Below are 24,429 nucleotides of genomic sequence, written 5' to 3'. Positions count from 1 at the left end.
CACACAAGATTCTAAACTGGCTGCCAGAAAACCCCACCACAAAAACCCTGGAAGCTATCTTGGGTACACTCCACTTCTTAAAATGCCAATTCCTGTCCTGCCTTCTATAAAATATTTTACAAAGGAAGCAATTCCCTTTGACAAATCAAAAACATTAGACAAGTAGCTAGGAGGCCTGGAAAACCGATGTTTCTATTGTTCCAAGTTCAAATGATCAATGAGCAATTCAAGCCATAAGATACCAGGCCATAGGACGATGCTGGTTTTTTGGTGCTGGTTTAAATGCTGGGATGGAAAGCACATGGTTGGGAGCTAGGCTTCTGTTCAAACATTTTTCTTCTTCATCAAATGATGTTACAGCTATTACTAATAATAATGATGGCACATAGGAATCGCCTTAGGACTAATAGCTAATGAGCAGGTGTAACTGAGCCCAAAAGTTCTGTTCTCTGCACTATGTAATGCTGCCACTCCTCCTGCTGCTGTTGTTTGTGTTTGTTTCATTTTTCTGCTGAGTTATCTTCCTTATTCTCTTTAGGATCAGTTTGAAGCTTACAGAGGCTTATAAAAACCGGTAGAGGAAAGAGGAAAGGTTTTCATCCAGGATAGATGAGACATAAAAGCAACACACTCTGACATGTACAAAGCAATACTCCACAAAGGTAGGCTGTGCCTTAAATGTCTCTCTTTCTTTCTTTTAATATTTGTTTATTTTTGAGAGAGGGAGAGCATGAGCAGGGGAAGGGCAGAGACACACACACACACACACACACACACACACACACACAGAGAGAGAGAGAGAGAGAGAGAGAGAGAGAGAGAAGAAGAAGAAGAAGAAGAAGAAGAAGACGACGACGACGACGACGACACAGAATCCAAAGCAGGTTCAAGCTCCGGGCTGACAGCAGAGATCCCAATGCAGGGCTCAAGTCCACAAATTGTGAGATCATGACCTAAGCCAAAGTTTGACACTCAAGCGACAGAGCCACCCAGGAACCCCCTTAAATATCTCTTTGAACCAGTACCATTTAGGCAAAAGAAGAATCATATTGCTTTGAAATCACATTTCCTCACATTAAATGTTAGCCTTCTAATCAGTATTTAGTAAGGATTTCTAAAAGCATATTTTCTCTGTAGGAGTTGAACAAATGTCCTTATCATGGTAAGCTATGATCTGCTGAGATTTCCCTCTTTGTAAACATCGAAAAATTTTCCTCTAAGAAATCTGTATTCATCCACGTGGATTTCTCCTGTGGCCCAAAGTGTCAAGCCATCAAGTGTATCATTATTAATTAACTCAATAAATGTGCATTAATTCCAACCATATGTGTGCCAGCCACTGTGCTAGCCAGTGAAGACACAATGATAAATGGAACATTTTCCTGAACTGTGAGGAGTCCAGTCATTGGCTCCAGAGACACACTGAGAGGCAAATAAAGCAATGTGGTAAGTTCTGAAAGATGTGTACTCTGAGTACTTTGGGAACCTAGAGGTGGACAAAAGGAAATGCCTGGGGTAAAAGGAAAGTCTTCTCATGAGTGGTGATCCCTGAGCTGTCACGAAAGATGAGCAGTCGTTGGCAGGCAGACACAGGGAGAAACATTATCTAGAGCATAAGAGAAAGCATGAAGGTAGGAAGAGAAGTGTACGAGACCTCAGGAAATTTGAGTGACCACAATCCGTTTGCTAAGACGAGAGTACGAGAGTACAACAGAGACAAAAAAAAAAAAAAAAAAAAAAACAACAAGGACTACCAATATTACAAAAGGATGGCCAACAAAGCACTGGGCACACAGATGACTGAGCTATGATCACTTACAGCATTCTAGCACTACTCCCTTCTTAGTCATCTCCATGCCTGTATGACACTTCCTAATTCATCCCCTAGGCATCCCTAAATGCTACGGAACTTTCAGTCATAGAATTAAACAGTGCCTTAGACACTAGTTATGAACAAAAATGGGCCACTAATGTGCCCATAAAGCTGAGGAAAGGAAGCCTGACTGTGGAAAAGGTCAAGGTTACAGAAAGATTAACCTAAAAACCAAACAGGAACTACCGGTGACTAGAAGGGCATCTTGCATGGGGACCATCAGCATTTGTCCTGGGTGGTGGACTGCTTATATTTGAGCATGCACATTGCAGCATCTAAGCAGAAGAGACACTATGTGCCACGGCGAGCAGCTGTGGCTTTGGGATCAAAAAGACTGAATCTTAAGCTGGGCAAGCATTTTGCATAATTAATTCTCATTTCTAAAATGAAGATAACATCGACTTTATAAGATTGGAATATAGATTAAATAAGATTATGCAAGCAAACTGCTCATCCCAATGCCTGGCATGCAAAAAAACACTCCAACTTTGCTATTATTTTACTAAAACTAGTAGCCATCTGTGAAGTTGATGCACTTTATATAAGAGCAAAGCTTTTCAAAATTTTATTGCATATGTCCTTGTGAATGGACTTAGCATCCATTTTTGCTGTGACAGAGGAAATGGTTCAGGGAAAATGTGGAGGGGAAAGAATGGAGTAGTGTCTTCACTTGGTATTTAATTTTCATGCCTTTGAGATGTTAATCTTGAGATCCTCACACTTCTGTTTTCCACCAGGTGTGTAAAGGTGTGGATAAACTCAGCTAAGGATAAGTACCTGGGTCTTACAATATCTAGCATTTCTATTCCTGACAATTGGTAAGCCTTTTTTTTTTTTAATGGGTTCCTTCATCAAAAGGGTTTGCCTGTAAATAACAATCCGTGAGTAAAACAGTTAAGTTAAACGTTCCAACTATTGACAGGTACGTCGTGTGAGTTTAATTTCAAATATTAATTCCTTCTCACAAGACAGTTGTAAACATTCTCTAACCATTCCCTAGCCCAGTGGCTTCATCATACTGTCTTCATCTTCCTCTGCATTTTCTTTTTCTCTGGGAGATCAGAAAAATACTGATTTTTTTCTACAGTGATAAGACACGTTGCTCTTCTGCTGCTCCATAAGGGATGTTGTGTGCCCTTTCTCTTTCTCTTTGCCTGTCCTGCACCCATTTGTTGCTGCCATCTGCCGTTTTTGCTTCTTTCGAGCCTTTTGTCCCTGCTGCTCTCGCCATCCCACTCTTGTGGGCATCCTCATTCCGGCCATGAGAGTAGTTCCTTTCCCTCAGGTTCTGGGGATGGAAGGAAGGAAAAGGGCTCCCCAACTGACGATCACAGGAAACTGACTCATAGGAAATAAGGGGGCCTTCTTCCCTCACCCTTCAGTGTTTCCAACTTTCTTCCTCTTTATTACCCCTGCAACAGAGGAGTAAGCCCTCTGTTTATGCTACAGATTTGAACCTGCCCACACTTGTGGATAATACCAATATTATTTCTGTCATCTCCAAGGTTCAGAACTAAATTTCATTCTATTTATGTGGCTGTTCCTACCACATCCAAGAGTTTAGGTCATAATATCCTCTCTAATTTGTACCTTTGCAGTGGTCCCTAACTCCTTCTTTTTTCTTTTTACTAATTCTGAAGAAAAGAAAATGTCCTGTGGTATCATTATAAGATAGTGTGACTTAGGTGACATAGAATGTTCATTTGATTATGCATCAGAAAATGGAGGGGCACCTGGGTGGCTGAGTCAGTTTAAGCATCTGACTTCGGTTCAGGTCATGATCTCGTGGTTCGTGAGTTCAAGCCCCACAACGGGCTCTATGCTGACAGCTCAGAGCCTGGAGCCTGCTTCATATTCTGTGTCTCTCTTTCTCTCTGTCCCTCCCCTGCTCGCACCTGTCTGTCTCTCTCTCTCTCAAAAATAAACATTAAAAAATTTTAAAGAAAGAATCAGAAAATGGAATTTATGAAGATTCATGCCTGTTACTAATCACTCTGAGACCTGAGGTGATGCATTTGGATTCCATAAGCCTTGGTTTCCCACTTATAATATGTTGATATTAAAAAATGTGCTCCAGCAGGTCTCTTGGGAAGATCCTGAGCTCATAAGTATTCAGGACTTTGTTTCAGGAGACATGATCTCTGATATATTTTGTCTCTCTTCTCAAACACATATGCCTTTTAACCTCTTTCTACTGCAATGTAACATCAGCTATTCAGGAAGATGAACAATTAGATCATTATAAGTAAACTCCATACCTCCTGCCTTTACCCCTTGATATTTTCTCTTGCTTTCTACTCCCTAATGAGGGCCCTTCCAGGGGCCACCTTGAACACTGCTTGTGACAAAGTGCCAGCACAAGGCTTTGGTGATAACGGTGTAATCTTTTAGTCTTCAGATATTATATAATCAGATTTACTCTGAACTTTATTTTTGGAAGGAAAATTTATATATCCCTTTACGGTTTATTTCCCTATCTTCCAATAATCTTTATGTTAGAAAGCTCCGTGATTTTAGTCACTTGGTCAACAGAACAGCCAGCAAATTACTCCATTTCTTTTAAAAGCAACAACTCCTGGTCTCTAAGTTTTCTTCCCAAAATTGGTGCTGAAGTTGAGAAAAACTGTGTTTGTTGAGATGCTCTGAATCAATAGGTGGACTTACACTTTGTGGCTAATTGTTCTGGAAACAATTCAAATTAAACCTTCCTCTCTGTAGCATGTAACTGACACCTGCTAGAATACACACAGACCTGCACACACATGCACACATACACATGCATTTTTAGGAACAATGAAAGGGATGTATACCCATTTATTTATTTATCTTCTCACCCAACAGGAATGCAGAGTTTGGTTGATAATGTTAGCACATCTTACAGATCACTGATAAAGTGGCCCTTCCTAACTTTCAAAATATAAACTGTGCCTAACACTAATACTTACTAAACTTGTCACCTTGTAAATCTTATTGTGTATTAGATAAATAAAATGGATTAGAGTACAAAAAGAAATTGTACAAAAGTAGAAAGGAAAACAAACACCATTCTTACTCAAAACTAGTGCCTGAAATATTTGGTGTTGAAAGGGGAGCAGGAACTCACCTCACTTGGTTCCCAGCAAGTGGTCAGATACCAGTGTGCAGGACCTCAACACAAGGAATACACATATACAGTTGACCCTTGAACGTATGGGTTTGAACTGTGCAGGTCCACTTATTTGCAGATTTTTTCTCAGACACTACTGTTAATATATTTCCTCTTACTGATGATTTTCTTAGTAATTCTCTTCTCTAGCTTACTTTATTGTAAGAATACAGTATATAATACATATAACATAGAAAATGTGTTAATCTCCTCTTTATGTCATTAATAAGGCTTCCCGATCAACTGTAGGCTATTAATAGTAACGTTTTGGGGGAGTCAAAGGTTATATGTTGATCTTCAACTGCAAGGAGGTTGGAACCCCTACCCCTCATACTGTTCAAGGGTCAAATGAATTGTGAAGAAAAGAAACTATTATGTTGAACTGAAATGTTAAAATGAACCATCCCTGAACAAAATCTGTGAGAAATTCATCTGGATTTTTTTTAATTCTTTAAGTTTATTTATTTATTTTGAGAGAGGCAGAGACGGCATGAGTAGGGGAGGTGTAGAGAGAGAGAGAGAGAGAGAGAGAAGGGAGAAAGAATCGAAACCAAGCTCCACACAGTCAGTGCAGAGCCCCATGTGGGGCTCAAACTCACGAAATTGTTGAGATCATGACCTGACCCAAAACCAAAAGTTGGACACTTAACCAACTGAGCCACCCAGATGCCCCAGGATTGTAGAGATGTAGATCCTCTTTAACTTACAATGGGGTGAACATCCCAATAAATCCATCATTAAGTTGAAAACATTATAAATAGAAAGTGCAGTTAATACACCTAACTTACCAAACACCACAGGTTAGCCTAGCCTACCTTAAATATGCTCATATTGAATATTTGCTTACAGTTGGGCAAAATCATCTAACACACAGCCTACTTTACACTAAGGTGTTGGATATCTCATGAAATTTATTGAATGCTGCGCTGAAAGTGAAAAACAGAATGGTTGTAAGTGTATGGCTTATCTACCCTCGTGACCGCATGGCTTAGTGGGAGCTATGGCTCACTGCCACTGCCCAGCATCACAAGAGAGTACCATACTGCTTATCACTATCCCAGGAAAACATCAAAATGCAGAATATGGTTTCTATTGAATGCGTATCGTTTTCACACCATCATAAAGTAAAAAAAAAAAATCCTAAGCCAAACTATTGTAAGCCAGGAGCCATCTGTACATACACCTGAGTTCCAATTTCTCTAGAGAAAAAGAAAACGAAAACAAGGGGAAGGGTGCCCAATATATATATAAGCATTCCTTTTGCATTTTCCTTGGAAATCCATAGTATAAACCCCTAAAACTGGCATCAACATCTAAAATCCAGTTAACTCTCAATGAATGTTCTTGGAATAACAAGGAAGAGTGACAACATACAGTATTTACTAATACACATTTATCTTGCTTTATGAAATTTTCTTGATCTCAACCAAAACTTGGCCAAATAAGACTTCACCAAAATCTTCATTTTCTCTGAAATCTCTGATTTTACGGAGAAAGTAATATGTATTCTTTTAGGTTTCAAGGGTAAGAGACCAAATTCATTCTTTGGTTAATTTTCTTCCTTTTACAACGATGAGACAAAAAGTCATAGTTTTTCAGCTTGTACCTTTACAAAGAGTATTTATATAAATAATAAATTAAGGTAGAGGGATGGGCACATTTCATCACCTCATTGACCTAAGTATTTATTGAGCATATCCTATATCCAAGTAGCTTTAGGTCATGAAAATCAAACAGTGGCAAATATCAGCATAAAATTTCAGACTGTGCTGACATAAGATACCACTATATGTATGCACATATGTCCAAATTACAGACACCAATTTAACACAATTAAGTACAATGGCCTGAACTGTGATTTGTAAACACTTCTAGGTGTCTATATAGCCTCTCTTGTCTAGGTAGTTCACATAAGATCATTCCTAGGTTTGCAAGGTGTTTGCCTATTTTTAAGATGCTTAGAGAAACTCTACTCCTTCATTTAGCAATCTTTCCTAGAATCCAATAACTCTATTAACTTTGCTTATACTTTGTGAGGTCTTGAGTTAACTCTTGAGTTAACAGTTAAATCTGTTTTCTCCTTTTCTGCTATTTCCTCTACTTCTTCCTTTGATGAGACAAAACACACTCTCTTTTGGAAGCCACTTATTTATAATTTACTGTGTCACTCTCACTTCCTATCTACTCTTTAACTGGGTACTTCATCCCAATCTGATTTGGGATCCCAATCTGTTGATCCCAATCTGTTTACCCCATCTAAAATCCAGATGAACAAAAACTGTTAAAGCCCCGTCCTTAGTGGACTTTTCTAAACCAGGAGCTCACTACATAATAGAAGCAAACCAAAAGGTGATATATTTGTATCCTAGAGCCCAGGGACCATTTTTAAATCAGAGAAAAAGTGGCCTTAGCTAAAGCCACTGAAGGAGAAGTTTCTTCTGTTAGTATCTCTTTTAATCGGCTCTCAAAGGACATTCCTAGAAGTTGGGGATGGATTGTACTACAGTTCTAACTGCTAAATGGTCATTACTTTTCCATTAATGGGCATCACATATGAATCACATACTGATCTGATAACGACTGAGCCACCAGCCTTTGTATGGCATATACGTGTGATTTTAGTTACCCAAAGGTACAGGTGTGAATCTTTAACATGTTGATTCATCACATTAGGCTTCAACAAACTGGTTGAAACTAAAATACCAGATCTCCTAAAAAGAGGGTGACTCTTTTCTCCTCTTGGTGAACTAGCTCTCCTTTCTAATTATGGTCTGCATGAATTTGACTTTTAAAGCCTAACAGGAATGTGCCATGGAAGTGGAACAGACAGTAATGTTTTAGCCAGAAACCTATACCCTTGCTGCAAAAACTCTTACTTCTCTGATTAGATTTTATTTTGGTTCCCATTTAGAGTATATGAAATTGATATTAGATGTTATTAAAGTCACAAATGTGATGATATCATCTAATCAGACCTGTACATTTTACAGATAATATTTTCATTTTAGAACACTATTAAGTGTTTTTTGTTTTTTTTTTTAATGATGTCAAACTCCCAGAAACAAACACAGAAGAACTCATGAAGTCAAAGTATTTTCATTAGTTTTGGGTTAAGATCAAGTTTTTATTTATCAAAATTCAATGAATGGAAAAAAAAATCCCAGTATGACCTCACAATGGTCTCATCAATAGTCTTATTAGTAATGTTACTGGTGCAAAATCCAATGCAACTCTGATGGCCTTGAAGTGTTTACCATTTTCCTGAGTAATTGACTGGAGACAGTAGGATGCTTAATTTACAGGCATCTATTAAGCTACCAAGTATGGTTTTAGAAATATGTAGCTATCCATTCCTGGACAAGGATAGTTCTCAAAAGATCATCTTTTTAGCCGTAATACTATGACAGTATTAATCATCATCACCACCAGCACACATACAGCACATATTATGTTCTAGGCTCTGTTCTCATTCAGAGAAGCAGATCCTATAATCATGCCCATTTTACAACTAAGAAAACTGAGAGCTGAAATAAATTGTCCAAAGACCCATAGATCATTAGTGTTAGAGACAAGGGTTAAATCCAGGCTATTTGGTTCCAGATTCCTCCTTGCTCTTGGCAATTGCACTAAAGCACCTCATTGCTGGGATTCTAATGTAGATAAACAGGAGTATAAGAGGGAAATCACACAAAATTACCTTAACACATTGCCATCTTTCTACAACACCCCTGCTTCCTAGAAAACAAAAACAAGATTAAAAACAAAAACAAGATGGGAAATACTGCTGCAGTGTATTTCTGTTGAAAGATTTCTGGGCTAAGTCCTCACCAAAGTTTCTAATAACAAGGGTCCCTACATACACTTGAAGGAGAGGATGGATGGAAAAGATGTATGGGTGACAGTGGCTCTCAATGGAATATGTGACAGAAACATTTTAAAGAGCTGTTTTGAGAAAATGAATAAAAAGCTTGATTATACAGTGTTTGGCAAGTGTAAGGGGAAACAAACATTCATTTATAGCTGATATAGCTGGTGGAAATGTAAATCTGTACAACTTCTTTGGAGGACAACTGGGCAATATCTATCACCTTTTGTAATGCACTTATCTGTTGACCTAGTTAATTCCACTTTTAGGGATTTATCCAATAGATAATCATGTACATGCACGCAAAGACTAACAAACAAAAACATGCATTTTCTTACTTTTTGTAGTAGTGGAAAGCTAAAAAAGATTAGTAATAAAAATAAATGCTTATCAGCAGGGTGCTGATTTAATCAACTATAATATCTCCATAAAATGCAGTATTATGTTACTATTAAAAAGAATAAAGGAGGGCCACCTGGGTGGCTAAGTCAGTTAAGCATCCAACTTCAGCTCAGGTCATGATCTCATAGTTGGTGGGTTCAAGCCCCACATAGGGGTCTGTGCTGACCACTCACAGGCTGCAGCCTGCTTCAGATTCTGTGTCTCCCTCTCTCTCTGCCCCTCCCCTGCTCATGTTCTGTTTCTGTCTCTCAAAAATGAAAACTGTTAAAAAAAAATGACAAAGGAAACCTTAATATTCTTAGATGAAACAGTCCCTAAAACATTTTAAGTGACAAAGGACAAGATTCAGAAGAATGACAAGAAGGACCGTGTCAAGAAGGACAAGGAGGGAAAAGAGGAGGGGTACAATATGGTTACAGCTCTATGTTGTATACTCACAGATTCTCTTTGAGAGAATATACAAAAGACTGGTAATTCTGGTTGCCTCTGAGAAAGAGAATTTGAACTCTAGTAATAGGGATGAGAGTGAGACTTTTTACTTTACATTTGTTCCAGTACAATTTTTTACATTATAAAAAACATAAAACATTCCCCAGAGAAACAAAATTATATATACTTTTTTTAAATAAGATTTTGAGAAAAGTAGAAAAGTAAGCATAATCATTTAGTATGGAAATAGAATCTCAGGTGTGATGTTGATAGTCTGATACACAATACATTTTCATACAGAAGATCTTGCTCTGTGATTTTCCATCTCCGCTAAAACTCTAAGAGAAGTGATATGGCCAGGCAAATGACTGGCAGGTAGGTTATCCAAATATTGGAAGAAATACCAAAGAGGGTTCTAGAATTTCCTTCTCAGAAAACTTTTAATAGTGAAGAAGTGAGCCTTCCTGGGTGGCCCGAGGTATGAATTTCTGAATTAAAGAGATGAGCTAAACAAGTCAGCTCTGGAATTTCTAGATATACCAGACCTAAAGATAAAGCCACATAGACTGATAACATACAGAGGGAAGAAAGAGAAAAAGGAAGTGAAAAAAAAAATGAAAGTCTAGCTTAAAAAACTGCAGTTCACTAAGCTATGCCTAAATTAAGCAAGAAACACCCACACACTGTTGACTTGGCCAAAACACTGGAAATTGAGTCTGCTTAAAAACAGACCAAGGCACAGAAGCTAACGCAAAAGGCAAAAACCAGGCGCTAGGCAAGCAGGTGCAAGAGAAGGAATATTTAGTAAATACTAGTGGCCTTCAGAGGTATGACTTGGAGGTATCATATCCTTGTGATGTTATCCTCATACAGCTCTTATATAATTGTGCATTTCTATGATGTTCCAAAGATAACAGAGTCTATGGAAGTGGACAGCATTACCAAAGCTGTTCTTTGACATGATTACAGTGCGACACTCGAGTGTTTTAAGGTCAATATACTTTTTTGCATGGTACTCTACTTTTTTTCTCCTTTATGTCTGAGAAGAAAAAACGAACCTTGTTAGAGATAAATTGAGGCTTCAAGTTCAAAGTAGTTGGAGGAGGGGGTTCTACGTCTGCCTAAATAACTAGGCATGTACACAAACTCACAATTTCCAGGCGAATCTTTTTAGAAAGATTGAGAAAATGACCATACACAGAGGAATTAGCCTTTCAGAGAACAGAAAGGCAAAAAAAAAAACAAAAGAATGAAATTGATATTCATTTATATGTGTTCACGAAATACACTCATGCTAAATTCATACATAATTAAGATAAGTCCACTATATTTATTCAAGCTATGCTATGCACGGCTTGAAAGGGAGAGAATAAATTAGGGGCTAGGAAATAGTACGACAGAGTCAGAATCAGACAAGGTAAAGAACAACAAACCTTTTTCCATACTTTGATTTGAGCAAACATCCATGAGACCAATAAGAAGTCCATACCTGTTTCAAAACTGCATGGTTCTTAGGGTGCTGCCAGCCTCAAAGAACTGGAACCATAGGAACAGGTGATTTCCTCCAGAAATTCCCCAGAAAGCATCCCTGTTTTCTTTAGCAGTGCTTCAGGCCACCCAACAGTTCAATCACCATGATGGCTGCCAACTCTGTTGATCTTTTGCATTTAAAGTATGTTCTAAGCTGGAATTTCCTTATATGTTTTTAATAATCCAGCCAACTGAACCAAATCCAACAATGTCCCAATTTCAGCCAAAGACCTTGATTCGTACACTAATATATGCTTGGTGATAGAAGCCAGAGAAGAATTTATGATGTGGTATTCTTGGAGGATTTGGAAAGCAGGGGTAGCAAGATTTAGAATGAGTAATGATAAGTATATCCACAGATACCAGGTAGAAAGACAAGGAATTGGAAAAGACAAAGAGAGGAAGGAAGGTAGAGAAGCTGTTTTAAAAACAATGTTTCTTCCTCTTGGAAACCCTCAGCATGGAGGTGGGCCAAAGTCACTGACAGAAGGACCAGCCAACAAAGTCCAAAAGAAGAGGCTTTTCTCTCAAGATCACTGTCCTCTATCCTGGCCCAATGTTTCTCCTTATACTAGATCATCCTTCTTTTCCATGCTCTTTTCTCCATTAAAAAGGGTGTTACACCAACCCCTGGAAACAGCCATTTCCCCAAATGTTTTGCAGCAGATGAAGAAAAACAAAATCCCATAGATGATGTCATTCTGTATCTTACCTGACTTTCCAGGGGACAGGCATTCTAAAAAAAAGAATTACTGCAAAAGTTCAGGGACCTCACATTCAAACATGGTCAAAGTTTGATTCAGCATGTCCCTTCAAGGGGTAAGGGGAAACTCTGCTTTGAAATGTAAGCAATAACACCCTCTGACTTCTACTGAAAGGACACCTGGAGACAAGACTGAGAGAAAAGAGGAAAATTCCTCTCTCTCAAACTCAGGATACAAATCAATCTTATCCCAAAAACCGCTTAAGAAGAAAGATCTGCACGCCTATCACGGAAACAACTTGAGATCCTATAATAGAGTGAACTATGAATTCTGACATCTAGTCCACAGGGAGAGGAGTTTAGGAGTTCTGATTACCTGTACCAGTTTCAGTTGCATAGCCTTCTCGTACTTTTCCACCCAAGTGCCAATAATGCCAGGGATGGAAAAGAGACGATACATAATAAAAATGACATGTCTTTGACTCTTAGTTTTTCTTATAACATAAAATTCATGAACTAAATAGGATTCACATTTATTTGCATTCTTATGCATAATATATCACTTTAGTTTCAATTCAAGGTTTTACTCCAAATCAACAATTAAAATTAACTTTAAGAAAATGTAATACTCTTACTTTGTGACTCTACACTACGCTCAGTACACATCTACATGCCTCAGCACTAAAGAGCTTAGATTAAAGGACTCACGCTTTATTTTCCTTTGTTTCTATTCAACCACTGTTCAGTTAGTGGGCACTATATATTCTCTCATGTTCAAGCCAAAATTAACTTCCTTAGTATGTTAGAGCTTTATCTTAAGAATTCAAAGTTGAGGGGCGCCTGGGTGGTGCAGTCGGTTAAGCGTCCGACTTCAGCCAGGTCACGATCTCGCGGTCCGGGAGTTCGAGCCCCGCGTCGGGCTCTGGGCTGATGGCTCAGAGCCTGGAGCCTGTTTCCAATTCTGTGTCTCCCTCTCTCTCTGCCCCTCCCCCGTTCATGCCCTGTCTCTCTCTGTCCCAAAAAATAAATAAACGTTGAAAAAAAAATTAAAAAAAAGAAAGAAAGAATTCAAAGTTGATTTCCAAAATCCAATCTTGGCTCTTTATCTAAATATTGAACTAAAACTAGTTATACTCTTTCTATACTGTGATCAAAGTAGGGAACACATCTTTGCTGACATATTTCCTCTCAGTGATAGTTTTGGTGGCTCTGAATAGAAAATCTTTTATCAGGTTTAGAAAACCTGCTAGCATATATGACCTGGAGAAGAGGTATTGTCTTCCTAGAAGAAAGAATTCTGGAACTTGTCTTATGATGACTTTTCATGGCTGATCAGATGGAGTATGTGGAATTACTTACAAGATAAAGTCTGGATAGAGCACAAAAAGCAAATCCTGATATGCTGATCGAATAACTACCTCAGTTCTCTGTTCTGCAAATAGGTATCTATGCCAGAAGATGCCAGATTCAACCTTGAATGAGATTTTTCCACCTTCATGCTCAGCTCCATCTTATTTCCTTCTAAATATTAAGCAAATGAAAAAAAACTTTTCATATATATACATATATATGTGTATATGTATGCATTTATGTATATATGGTTGTTATATGTATATATGTACATATATATATGATTTTTTGTTTTTTGTTATATGTGGATATGTATATATATGTTTTTTTAAGAAGCCAGACACAAATGACTGCATATTATATGATTCCATTTATATGAAAAGTCCAGAAAAGGCAAATTTATAGAGATAAAAGCAAACTGGTAGTTGTCTGGGGCTAAGGGTAAGACCAGGGAGTAACTGCAAAGGGACAGGAGGGAAATTTGGGGAAGTGATGGAAATGGTCTAAAATTTGATTGTGGTGGTATCTAGACAACTCTATAAATTTAATAAAAATCACTGAATTGTAAGCTTACAGTGGATGATTTTTGTGGTATGGAAATTATATCTCAATAAAGCTACTTAAAAGAAAGAGAAAACACCAGTCTTTAGAAAAAAAAGGATGTTTCAATTAGGCCTTTAATGATCTAAATATCATGAGAAATTTCTGGCTAATTAGAAATGTTTAAACACAGCAAAATAGGACACTGCTTAAATTAGCTGAAAGTGACGCCAAGACAAGCATAAAGCACTCTACTTTAGGAAGTGGTTGTTTATATCGATTTTTTTTATATTTCTTTTGTTAATTTACATGGAACATTTCCCTCCCCCTCCCAAAAAAAAAAAAAAAAGACAAAAAGAAAGTGGATTTGGGCTTTACTACTTTGTCATCCTGATGAAATAATCTCCCACGAAAGAGGGTTAAACTAGTAGCACCTATAAAATCTCTAATGTGATGGAACAAACAAGTAAATATAAAAGTTGAATTATTTCCTTTTTATTTTTTTCCTACAGAAAGACCCCAGTAAGGAAAGAAGCAAAAAATTAAGAGATAATACTGAGAATTATGTGTGTTAGATGCTGAACTAATCTAATTTTGTCTTCCTGGGTCCACAGGACAACCATATTCCCCAACTTCCTTTTGCATTTTGGATGGAGTCATATCTGACAACATATGGGCAGAAGTGATATACTGTACATCATTCACAGGCAAGGCAATAAAAACACAATGCATAACCATCCAAGCTCTTTTGCTCTACCCTATGGATATGGCTGGAAGTGAAGAACTCCAAAGTGGTAGACCCAGGTCATAAAAGAATCCTAGATGCCTGAATTATGTCTTTGAAGAGAGCTGTCACTGGCATTGAATTCTGCCTGAACAAGAAAATAAATCTTTCTTTTGTCAAGCCATTAAAATGTTGGGATTGTTTATTATAGCTAATTACCCTAATTACCTTAGTTATTTGTCTTAACTGATATACTATAAGACTCAAAATATATTTCTTCCTTTATTTATTTTATCAACTAAACATTCTTTCTGCCATCCTTCCTCTTTCTCTTCCTATTCTCCTACTTCATGACTCCAGTTAATGTTCCTTTGTGAGGCAGAAGAAGAAACACGTAAGTAATATTCAGCCTGCACTTCATTAACACTCTTCTTCAAGAACCGGAATATTTGAATGGGGTAAAGTAAAAATAATAGGCTGCAATTTTTCATTCAGAAGAGCCAGACTGTGTCTCGAGTCTTTGGTTAAAATGTTACATTATCACCAAGAACAATGCTTTGCCTACCCTCTGAGAAAAAAAATCCCTACCACGATAAATGCCAGGAAAGAAACGTCAGAGTTGGCAGTCACCTTCTGGGTCATGAACTTTGCCGTTATTTTCTGAAGCTTTTGGTAGTGGAGAAGTGCATTCTGGTTGCTCTAACTTTTTTTTTTTTTTTTTTTTGGTCCACCCTTGAGGATTATTTCCCCAAAACAACAAATTACCATTTATTTCATTTTCAAGTTGTTTGCTTATACAGGTGCCCTTTCCTCCTTTTCTGCATAAAAAGCAAATGCAAGGAAAGAAGAGAGGACCCACCCCAGTTCAGAAACCAAGCCCTGAGCCACACTCAGCCCATTACCCTCACCAGCCCTTCATCTGGTCAACCCCAGCTCCCCCACCCCCACAACTCCATAGTCAGAACATAAAATAATTCAAATAAAAAACAGCTCATAAAACAGTAAACAAAATAAAGCCAATTTTTTTCTTTTTTAAGAACAAAATGAAACTTGAGGGAAAACTTACTGGAGTTACAGTTTATCCTGATACAGTCTAGATGGGGAAAAATAAATGAAAGATGAAATCGCATCCTTCAAGGTAACAGCTGCAGACATCCAAAAACAATCAGTCCACCCTTCCGGGGACAGACACACGCAAGAAATGTGGCCATTTTATATATATACAGTTTGTACAAGTTTAAGGGTGGGTGTATATGTACAGTATATTATTTAGTAAAGTTGGATACATATATATATACACACACACACATATATATATACACATATGTATAGAGATATATACTGATATACATATATATCCACAATAGACACCGAATATGCTGTTCCTTTTTTTTTTTCGAAAACCTATTCATTTATATAAAGTATTTCAAACCTGAACTTTGAAATATTAATTTTGTTCAACTTGGAAAATGATGCAAAAATTTCCCCACCAAATGCAGGTTATATTCTATTGCCCCCATAATGATTTTTCTCAAAATTTGTCTTTAAAAGTAGCATCGACACAATTTTTGTATTAGTATTCCAAAGATATATTACCAATCTGACACATTAATTTTTTAAAAGATTTGTTCATGAAGTTTCTCAGTGTAGTATTTAACCCTTTCTCTTCTTCTAAAGACAAACTCCCACCACCCTCTTCTTTGCTTGGGCCCCAGATGCTCTAAAAATTTGCGTAGGCAGAGCTGCCGTTATCCCTAGATATAAGGAAAGGGTTAATACCACCTGGTCATTTCCTGTCATAAAATGGCCACTTGCAAACAGCTAACCGCACAAACACCCATCCCAGATTTTAGAGAGGTGGGGTTGGGTGTAGGGTAAAAGCAGCTGTATGATGGTGATACAATTGACTGGTTTCTCTGCTATTGTTTCAAAGGCTCCCAGACCAACCCACTCATGAAGCCCATCTCCGTCTTCCTGCCTGAATGCTCAGACTAAATCACGTGCCTATAGCATTCAAGGAGAAGGCGAGACAGGTATATGGGGAGGAGGTCTCAGGCACCTTTGACATCCTACCTATTTCATTCTATGATTCTGCATCTTGAGGGGAGAAAATTCTTTTTTTTTATTGTTTAATGGGAAGGAAAGGGAAGAAAGGGTGGCTAATTTTCCAGTGCTGGTAACCAGACAGGGTATCCTATGCCAGAGATCAGAGCATCTAACCTTTTATTAGTATGTCTTTAGAGTCGTGGACACCCAGCACAAAAGGTTTTGAGTAGAGTCAATGTTTATTGGTAGGGGATTAGGTAGAATGGTTAAAAAATGTCTCAGATTAATTGTTACAAAGTTGCCCAGTTGAAGATAAATTTGATATATCATGTGGGAATTCCAATATCAATTAGTTTAAAGCTAGATACTAAAAAGTAGAAGTAAAACAAGAAAAGGAAAAAAAGTTACAGGGAAAAATAGTTAGAAACTGAGCTCCTCTGCCTAAAGTTGAACCAATAGTTTGGAGGACTCTTCATGGATAATGCCACCATTTGAATTTCCCAAAAGTAAACGATTTTAAGAAAGCAAGTGAAAAAGGAACCAGTGGCAAAGGACAGGGCAGAATGAAACTGTGTGCAATCCAGAGAGGAGAAATATATGACACCCACTCATTCTGAGGAAGGAGGCAGGATGCTTATTTGTTCCCCAGAAGAACATCTCTTGAGAAAAATCTGGGTTTGGTTTCGTGCGGTTAGGTTTGTCATGTGTCGTCAACCGCAACAGAAAAGTGGGAGCAAACAGCCCTGGAGCAACCGGTACGATCACCAAACAGAGGAGGCCATGCCCCTGGTGAGGACTAGGAAGGAGGAGGGCAAGTAGGGAGGAAGGGGTGGGGCTTCTGCTACCCGTTGCACCTACCATCAGGCAAAGCTGGAGGGATGTCCCTTCCTGATGTACTAAGGAGACAGGAGAAACAGGTGTATGCACACGCTTAAGAGAGAAGGGAAGAGAAAGAGTGGGCCTAAAGCAGCAAACCTGAGAACTATAAATAAGAAGTGGTTCTCTTCTTTGGATTCTTATGCTGTTGAAGATTGTATTCTTAGACAAGGACCTGGTTTAGGGAGAGATGCTGGCTACACTCAAATGGTTCCATGAACTGAATGGTGTCTCTAAACCAATGTGAGGAACTGGAGCTTTCAAGATGGTAGACAACTGGTTAAGTCAAGAAGGGATGGGTTATTTTGATTCTTTACTTGAAGGATAAGTAGTTCAAGGGGAAAAAAATATGTACCCCAGTGCCTTGCTCATAGGCTCTGAGAAGGTGGTCTTGATAGTGAGGGTGTATTTTTTAATGAAAAGTGAATCATGGGAACTGGGTTGGGAAAGCAACATCCTTTAGATCTCTCTTCAGTAGCAGCCAAAGTTCTACCTCTGCCTTAGCCTTGGCAAGGTATCTGAGGGGTATATGCATGTCTGTGTATGTCTGTGCTGTTCATTATGTTTAATTTAGGTTTTTCTATTTTATTTTAGTAAATGAAGAGAAATTATTTTCTAGATTGATGAGCTTTGGGTTGAGAGCATGGAAGAGGTGAATGTGTCTTCAACAATGTACAGAGTAAATGGCAGTCAATAAGTCTTTGTTGCCAGAGAGAACATCTGGAGAATTGGAATGCAATTAACCAAACTGCATGAGCCTCCCTATAAGCCTCCACCACTGAAGAAGCGTTGCTGGCATTCTGCTGAGGATTCTAAAGGGCCACAAATGAGGTGTCAATACTGACTGACTTTTCAGCCATATGGCTCAATCCAAACCAGACACTAAGGAAAAAAGATTCCCTCTGTGCGTGTTTAAAAGGTAACCATCACGAAAGCAGTCATCAAGACCACCACGTCATTGATCCACAGTATTGAGCTGTAGGGATAACAGATAACCCATGTTGATCCAGCATTTTAGAAAGTCAGGTTCTAGGCTCAACTCCAATGCCAACTTTTTAGGTTAGCTTTGAAAAGTCAAACATTTCTTTGTTTCACATCTGTAAAAGTAAGCATAAAAACATTTGCATGATTTATCTCATAAAGTTACTGGGGGACTGAAATAAGGTTTTTAAATCTTTAAATATACTATGATAATGAAATTATTATATGTTTTAATTGTAAGAGATCAAAATACGATTGATCAGTAGCCAATCTCTCAACTTTTAAAAATGTGCAGTGTTGTAGGACCTTTTTCAACACCAGCTATTACCACACCTGGCTGTCTTCAGAGATCAAGACCCTCAGGAAAGCCTAGTCTCCTTGACATTTAGGAGATGGATACATTACATCAGAGAAATATATACATACTAGACTTTATATTATGAGCTTATATGTGTGACCAATTTGAAATAAAATGTAATATCACTTGAGCATATGCTAGAAAAGAGACACAATTGAAATGGTGAACAAACTGATCAGCTTGAATTTAATTCTTGTGGAATAAATGTGAATGCAAACCCTACTTAGAGATGCTTTCTTCCCTCTTCCAATGAAAAGGGAAAAATAAATTCATAATAAGGAGAGAAAACATTCATAAAGGAGTATATTTGGGGAGGAAAGGTAAGAAGAACCTTTAAATGAAGCATGGATGTGAACAGTTTTGTATACATAAGCACAGGGAATTTCAGTGAGGTTTTTCAAGTTAGGTTTGAAAGAAAGTTAAAGAAATTCAAACCAGTCATTGTGGTGAATCCTACTCTTCAGGGGAAAAAGAAGTCACTATTGCTTCTGAAAAGCACAAGGTTTCCTACTCTGTTTTGCCTAAGATAGCTCTAACTCAGAGGAGCCAGACTGTGTGTGTGCTAGAAGTCAAGTAGTCTCCTTGAGAAGCACTTCTCTCATAGTTGAGGCAGAGTTTAAAACAGAAAAATAATGGTTTCTAGGAATACACATGGGACCTCTGATTGTGTGTGTGTGTGTGTGTGTGTGTGTGTGTGTGTGTGTGTAAGAGAATCTGTCCACTCCTTCCTCATCCCTTTTTATCTTCCTCCACCCCATCTCTCCTCCTATGATGTGAGACCTACCACCATTGGCTTTCTCATCTTTACAAAACAACGTCTAAGAAGAAAAATATATTTTCTGTTTAAAGACAGTATACATTTCCACAGGGCCCCATGGGGCTAATCATCCTTATATATATATGGTTCTCTCTTGCTCTGAAACATGCAGAGTTAAAAATTGTCATCATATTTTTCTGTAAGCTATTTAAGTCATTATGTTCATTTTTTGGTTTTTTTTATTTTTTCAAAATGTCTTCTGCTATTTTTCAGAGAAGTAGACAATCAGCTACTGGTTGTTGGTTTTAGGTCATACACGCTCTTTTGTTGCTTTGATGGGGGTAGGGAGGATGGTGTAGGGAAGGGAAGGTGAAAGGGACAGGGGTATTGCCAGCCCCTGCAGGCTGCTCAGTACACTCTGTTCTCAAGGCTGTTTGCTATGCGGGCCGCAGGCTTTGGGCCTTTGAAGGGTTGAATACCATCTTTTGATTTACCATGGTTGATGGTGGGGAGAATTAAAAACTCAAGAACACAAAGATCCAGCAAAAAAAAAAAATTAAAAAAAAAATAACCAAACACACACATACACAAACAAACAACAACGACAACAACAACAACAACAAAAAAATCCAAGAGACACACTAACAACAGAAATCAAATGAGGTCGGACAAGAAAAAGGGCATAGTGTTGTAAAAGCTGCAAATTGGAAGGAAAAAAAAAGACATAACTAAAGCCACTGCTCAAAACAGTCCTCTGTGTCCTAGAGATATTTAGGATTGTAGTGTAGGCATTTTCCAAGTACAACCAGTTGACCTGACAGCAGGTAAGACTGGTATGGATTCCAAATCCCACCTTCCCACTAGGCCATCTAAGGTTTTATATGGTCTTGTGTCTGGTATATTTGTTCATCATGTCTTCATGCCTCTGACAACCCATTCCACTGGAATCTTTAAGAAGGAGCTCTGTATCCAAACATATACTATATACCCAAATAAATCCATAGCTTAGGAAGCTTGAACTCAACCATACTACTCATCCTGCTGACATAGGGCACTGACTTTCTACTGAGTAGAAATGAGGTTGGTTTCTTTCCTTCCAGAAATCAAGAGGTCCCCATTCTCCATAGAAGATCAATTAGAATTCAGTCAAGAAGGTCAGTAGCAGGAGAGAATGTGAGGCCATCAGGAGGGGAGTTTCCAAAGTATATGTTACATGTAATTGCAGTGGAAGAACAATAAAGCTGCAAATTTAAAACTGTCATAATTTTTAAATACTAAGGAAAAATTGATATGTATTACATGAGGAGGGCAGATAAATTGGAGAATAATAGTGTGACAGGACAATCTTTATAAAAGGGGCTGCTAGATAATGGGTAAGAATGTCAGGAAGGAAGAAGAGGATACGTATCAGGAGCCACATTCTCCTTCTACGTGTCAGAGACTCTATAAACTTATAGGATTATTTCTTTAATGGGACATCAGAAAAAAATCTGCCTTGTCCTCCCCACTAGGCTAAAGTATGAAGAGATACCAGTGCCACCAGAATTCCCCATTTGAATAGTCATTGTAGATAAAGAAACAATGCAGCTCTCATCCTACTCGCAAAGCTTAGTTCTCTCAAACCCAACCTCCATTTTGCCTCCATTTGCTATCCTATCTCTGCCTTCAGCTTTGACTGTTTTGAGTGGTGACCAAGGAGCTGGACTTAATGGCAATGTGATTGATCAAAAGATGGACCAAAGTAGCGTGTTTTACACAAAGCTAAACGGTTCCAAAAAACCAAGAAAGGAAACTTAAAAAATAAATAATCTAGTAAAAAAAAAAAAAAACACCACTGTCAGAAACCAGAAATTGACATCAAAACCTCATGCAGAAACAAGGAGAAGGTGTTTGTTGCTGTTAGGTTTTATCCTTGATCTATTAAACAAGAGGTGAGCAGCTAACTTTTAAGAAACAAACAAAGAATTCAATCAAACCAATGAAAATCAGAAAAGAAAGGGTAGACAAGCCCAAACGAAGTGGCAGAGGGTACTTCATACGATACCTAAGTTAACCATGAGCTTGACACGCCCCCCATCCAGCTCCAAACGCAGGGTGTCCGCAGAGTCCCTGGAGGTAGTAGCCACCAGCAGCCCATAAGCTCGCTGGGACATGAAGCGGAAGGACACATCCTCTGCCTCAGTGTGCATGACCATGGGCATGATGATCTTCATGTACATGCTGCCATCATAGCTCAAGATGGACGCCTCTGCAAAGAAGAATGGAGGAGAATGTCAGAATAAAGGATATCAGAGTTTCTCTTTGCTTCCAGGGTAAGTAGAGTAGGGAGGAGAGGACACCAAATTTGCAGTCAGGTGACCCGTGTTGGATAGACCTCCAGTGCTGCCACTTTTAACCTATGTGACCTTGGGCAGACCACTTAAACTCTGAGGTTCTATTTCATTATTTGCCTTTAAAAGGCATACAGTGGCACTGGTCACTGCCCTACCATGTTCACAGACTTAGCAAGTGTGCCAAATGAAATAATGGATATGAAGATGTTTTGTAAATGTATAAATGCCCTCACAAATAGTAATAATTTAATTCTACGTGCTGTAGACAAAACAAAAATGCATTAAACAAAACTTAGACTCCTGGAAGTATTTCATGAAGAATAGGAGGAAAACAGCAATTTTTAACCAGCACAGCAAACAGACATTTGCCAGAGCTTCCAGGAGGAAAGAGCAGCAGCCCAGGTCTGGTCCTGTAACAGCCCTAGTGGCCAGGCACTACACGAGTTTGCTTCACCCATTCAAAGAGGATCTACAGAACTAGAGCTAGAACAACCACAACAAAAATAATGACACCCTGACAGTCAGTCATTTTATTCAAATAGCACTCTTATGAGGAAGAAACTCTACCCAATCTGATGCTTCTCTGGTCCAAGCACTTTGATTAGGAGCCCCCTTCCTCCCACTCCACCCCATTATGTTATCAACTCACTTAATGCTACAACATGGATATATCATTCCTACTTTGAATAGAAAACCAAGGGTCTTGAAGGCAGATGTTAACATCTCAAAGTCAGACAGCCTGGATTTTATGCCAGTATGTCCAATACCAAAGCCAGGACCTGTTCTACAACACCATGCTGCTCAAAATGTGCATTTGTTCAATCATTCATTTAGCAAATATTTTTAGAGAACACAGAAATAATCACTCACATTCCTATGAAGCCAACCTGTCACTGGGCTCAGTATCCGGCACTCACTGGGCCCTCATTAAATATTTACTGTTGCCAAATAGTTGCTACCTACCTACATGTTCTATGGAGGGTTCAAAAGTGAAACAGATAAGGACCCTGCTATGAAGGGAGACATGGCATGTGGAAGTAACTGTACTAGAATATACAAATGGTTAAATGACCCACCCAGGAAATATCTATAAATCCAGGGGCATTCAGGGCATTCATGCCACACAGAGACTGTGGTATGCAGGTGAGTAGAGAAGATAAGGTAGAGTCTGAGATGTTCTTGGTAGATGAATGGGGTTTGCAATGAAAGAGGTGATGGCATCAGATTTGTCACAGATAAAATAGCATCTGTATACATAGAGGAAAGAAAGAAGGGGAATTCTGAGATAAAAACAAGCTATCAACTTTAACAAAAGCATCAAGCATATTTTGAGAAGTAGTTATATAACTGTTCTTTGATATTACGATAAAATCAATGGACTTGGGAAGATATGGGAAGTGAATGGTTTTAAATTGAGAAGTACCATGATGCATTCATTTCTGATGCTGTGTACCTGGCACTCTTCTAAGTGTTGTGGACCTAACAGTTAACAAGAGACAAAAATTGTCTGCCTTTATGTATAAAAAAAACCAGATCAGGAAGATACCAGCCCAACCACATGGAAGGTACTCAAAACAGTCTATGTCACCATCATACCACCACCCTATTTATACAAGCAATATAAATAACACCTGCTCATTCCCAAGGAGCAACCACCACCTGGGTAATACCCACAACATGCTAATGGCTGTACATTACAATCTGAAAACTCTAAGATTACAAATAAAGGTTTGACAGTTACAGACACTGCCACAATAAAAGACATATGATGAAGATGCATTCTTAGATGGGAAACATAACATGGCCCAGATGCGAAAGAAACTATTTTATTTCCTGGAAGAGCAGAATCAAAAGATCAATAATGATAGCTAAAATTTATTGAGAACTCATCATTTGCCTGGTGCTTGTTACAATTTTACATGCACTAAGACAATTAATGCTTATAAGAACACCACAAAGAGGAAAATATCATTATTAGATTTTATAGATACCAGGTAACACAGATAACAAATGGTAGAGCTGTGAGTCGAACACCGGCAGTTTGATTCTCACAGCTATATCCTTAACCATTCTGCCCAATTGTCAGAGGGCTCTGCCATGAGCACATCCATGTTCCTAAGCACTGAAAGCACATCTACAATGCCTCATGGTAGAGTGTGGTGTCCTTGTGTATATGTTTGTGTCATACACACGTCATTATTTAAAGCTGTATATTATTTATGAACACATAAAATTATATAAACATAGATAATGCATCCATTTCTAAATATGCTACATATAAATATGCACAATTCTTTGTGTGTTTGTGTAATGAAGAACACTATTAATCACTGTTACTATGTACCTTCTACTATACTCACCTACATACATATGCACACTCCTTTTTAAGAGACATTAGAGTATTCAGTGAGCCCTAAAATGGTTGTTTTGATGTATTCAACTTAAATACAATCCAAAAGTAATGGTCACTTACCCCTCTGGATATGTGTAGTGCCAGAACATAGTTGAAATGAATGC

General features: G+C 38.3%; 1 protein-coding gene across 7 annotated transcripts in view; it reads right to left on the bottom strand.

The window, feature by feature from the left end:
• The window catches only part of NRXN3 (neurexin 3), a 1,671,444-nt gene that overhangs the window by 947,409 nt on the left and 699,606 nt on the right, over positions 1 to 24,429 (bottom strand). For 4 of the 7 annotated variants that reach the window (XM_045060712.1, XM_045060711.1, XM_045060709.1 and 1 more), the window contains one exon: positions 21,624 to 21,827. In XM_045060712.1, coding sequence (XP_044916647.1) covers positions 21,624 to 21,827 — 204 coding nt within the window. Of the gene's footprint in view, positions 1 to 15,627; positions 15,655 to 21,623; positions 21,828 to 24,429 lie in introns of all 7 variants that reach the window. The other 3 variants (XM_045060707.1, XM_045060708.1, XM_019833384.3) reach the window with 1 other exon arrangement.

Source organism: Felis catus, chromosome B3 (assembly GCF_018350175.1).
Source record: "Felis catus isolate Fca126 chromosome B3, F.catus_Fca126_mat1.0, whole genome shotgun sequence".
In the NCBI taxonomy this organism is placed as follows: Eukaryota; Metazoa; Chordata; class Mammalia; order Carnivora; family Felidae; genus Felis; species Felis catus.
This window is presented reverse-complemented; position numbering and strand designations above follow the sequence as displayed.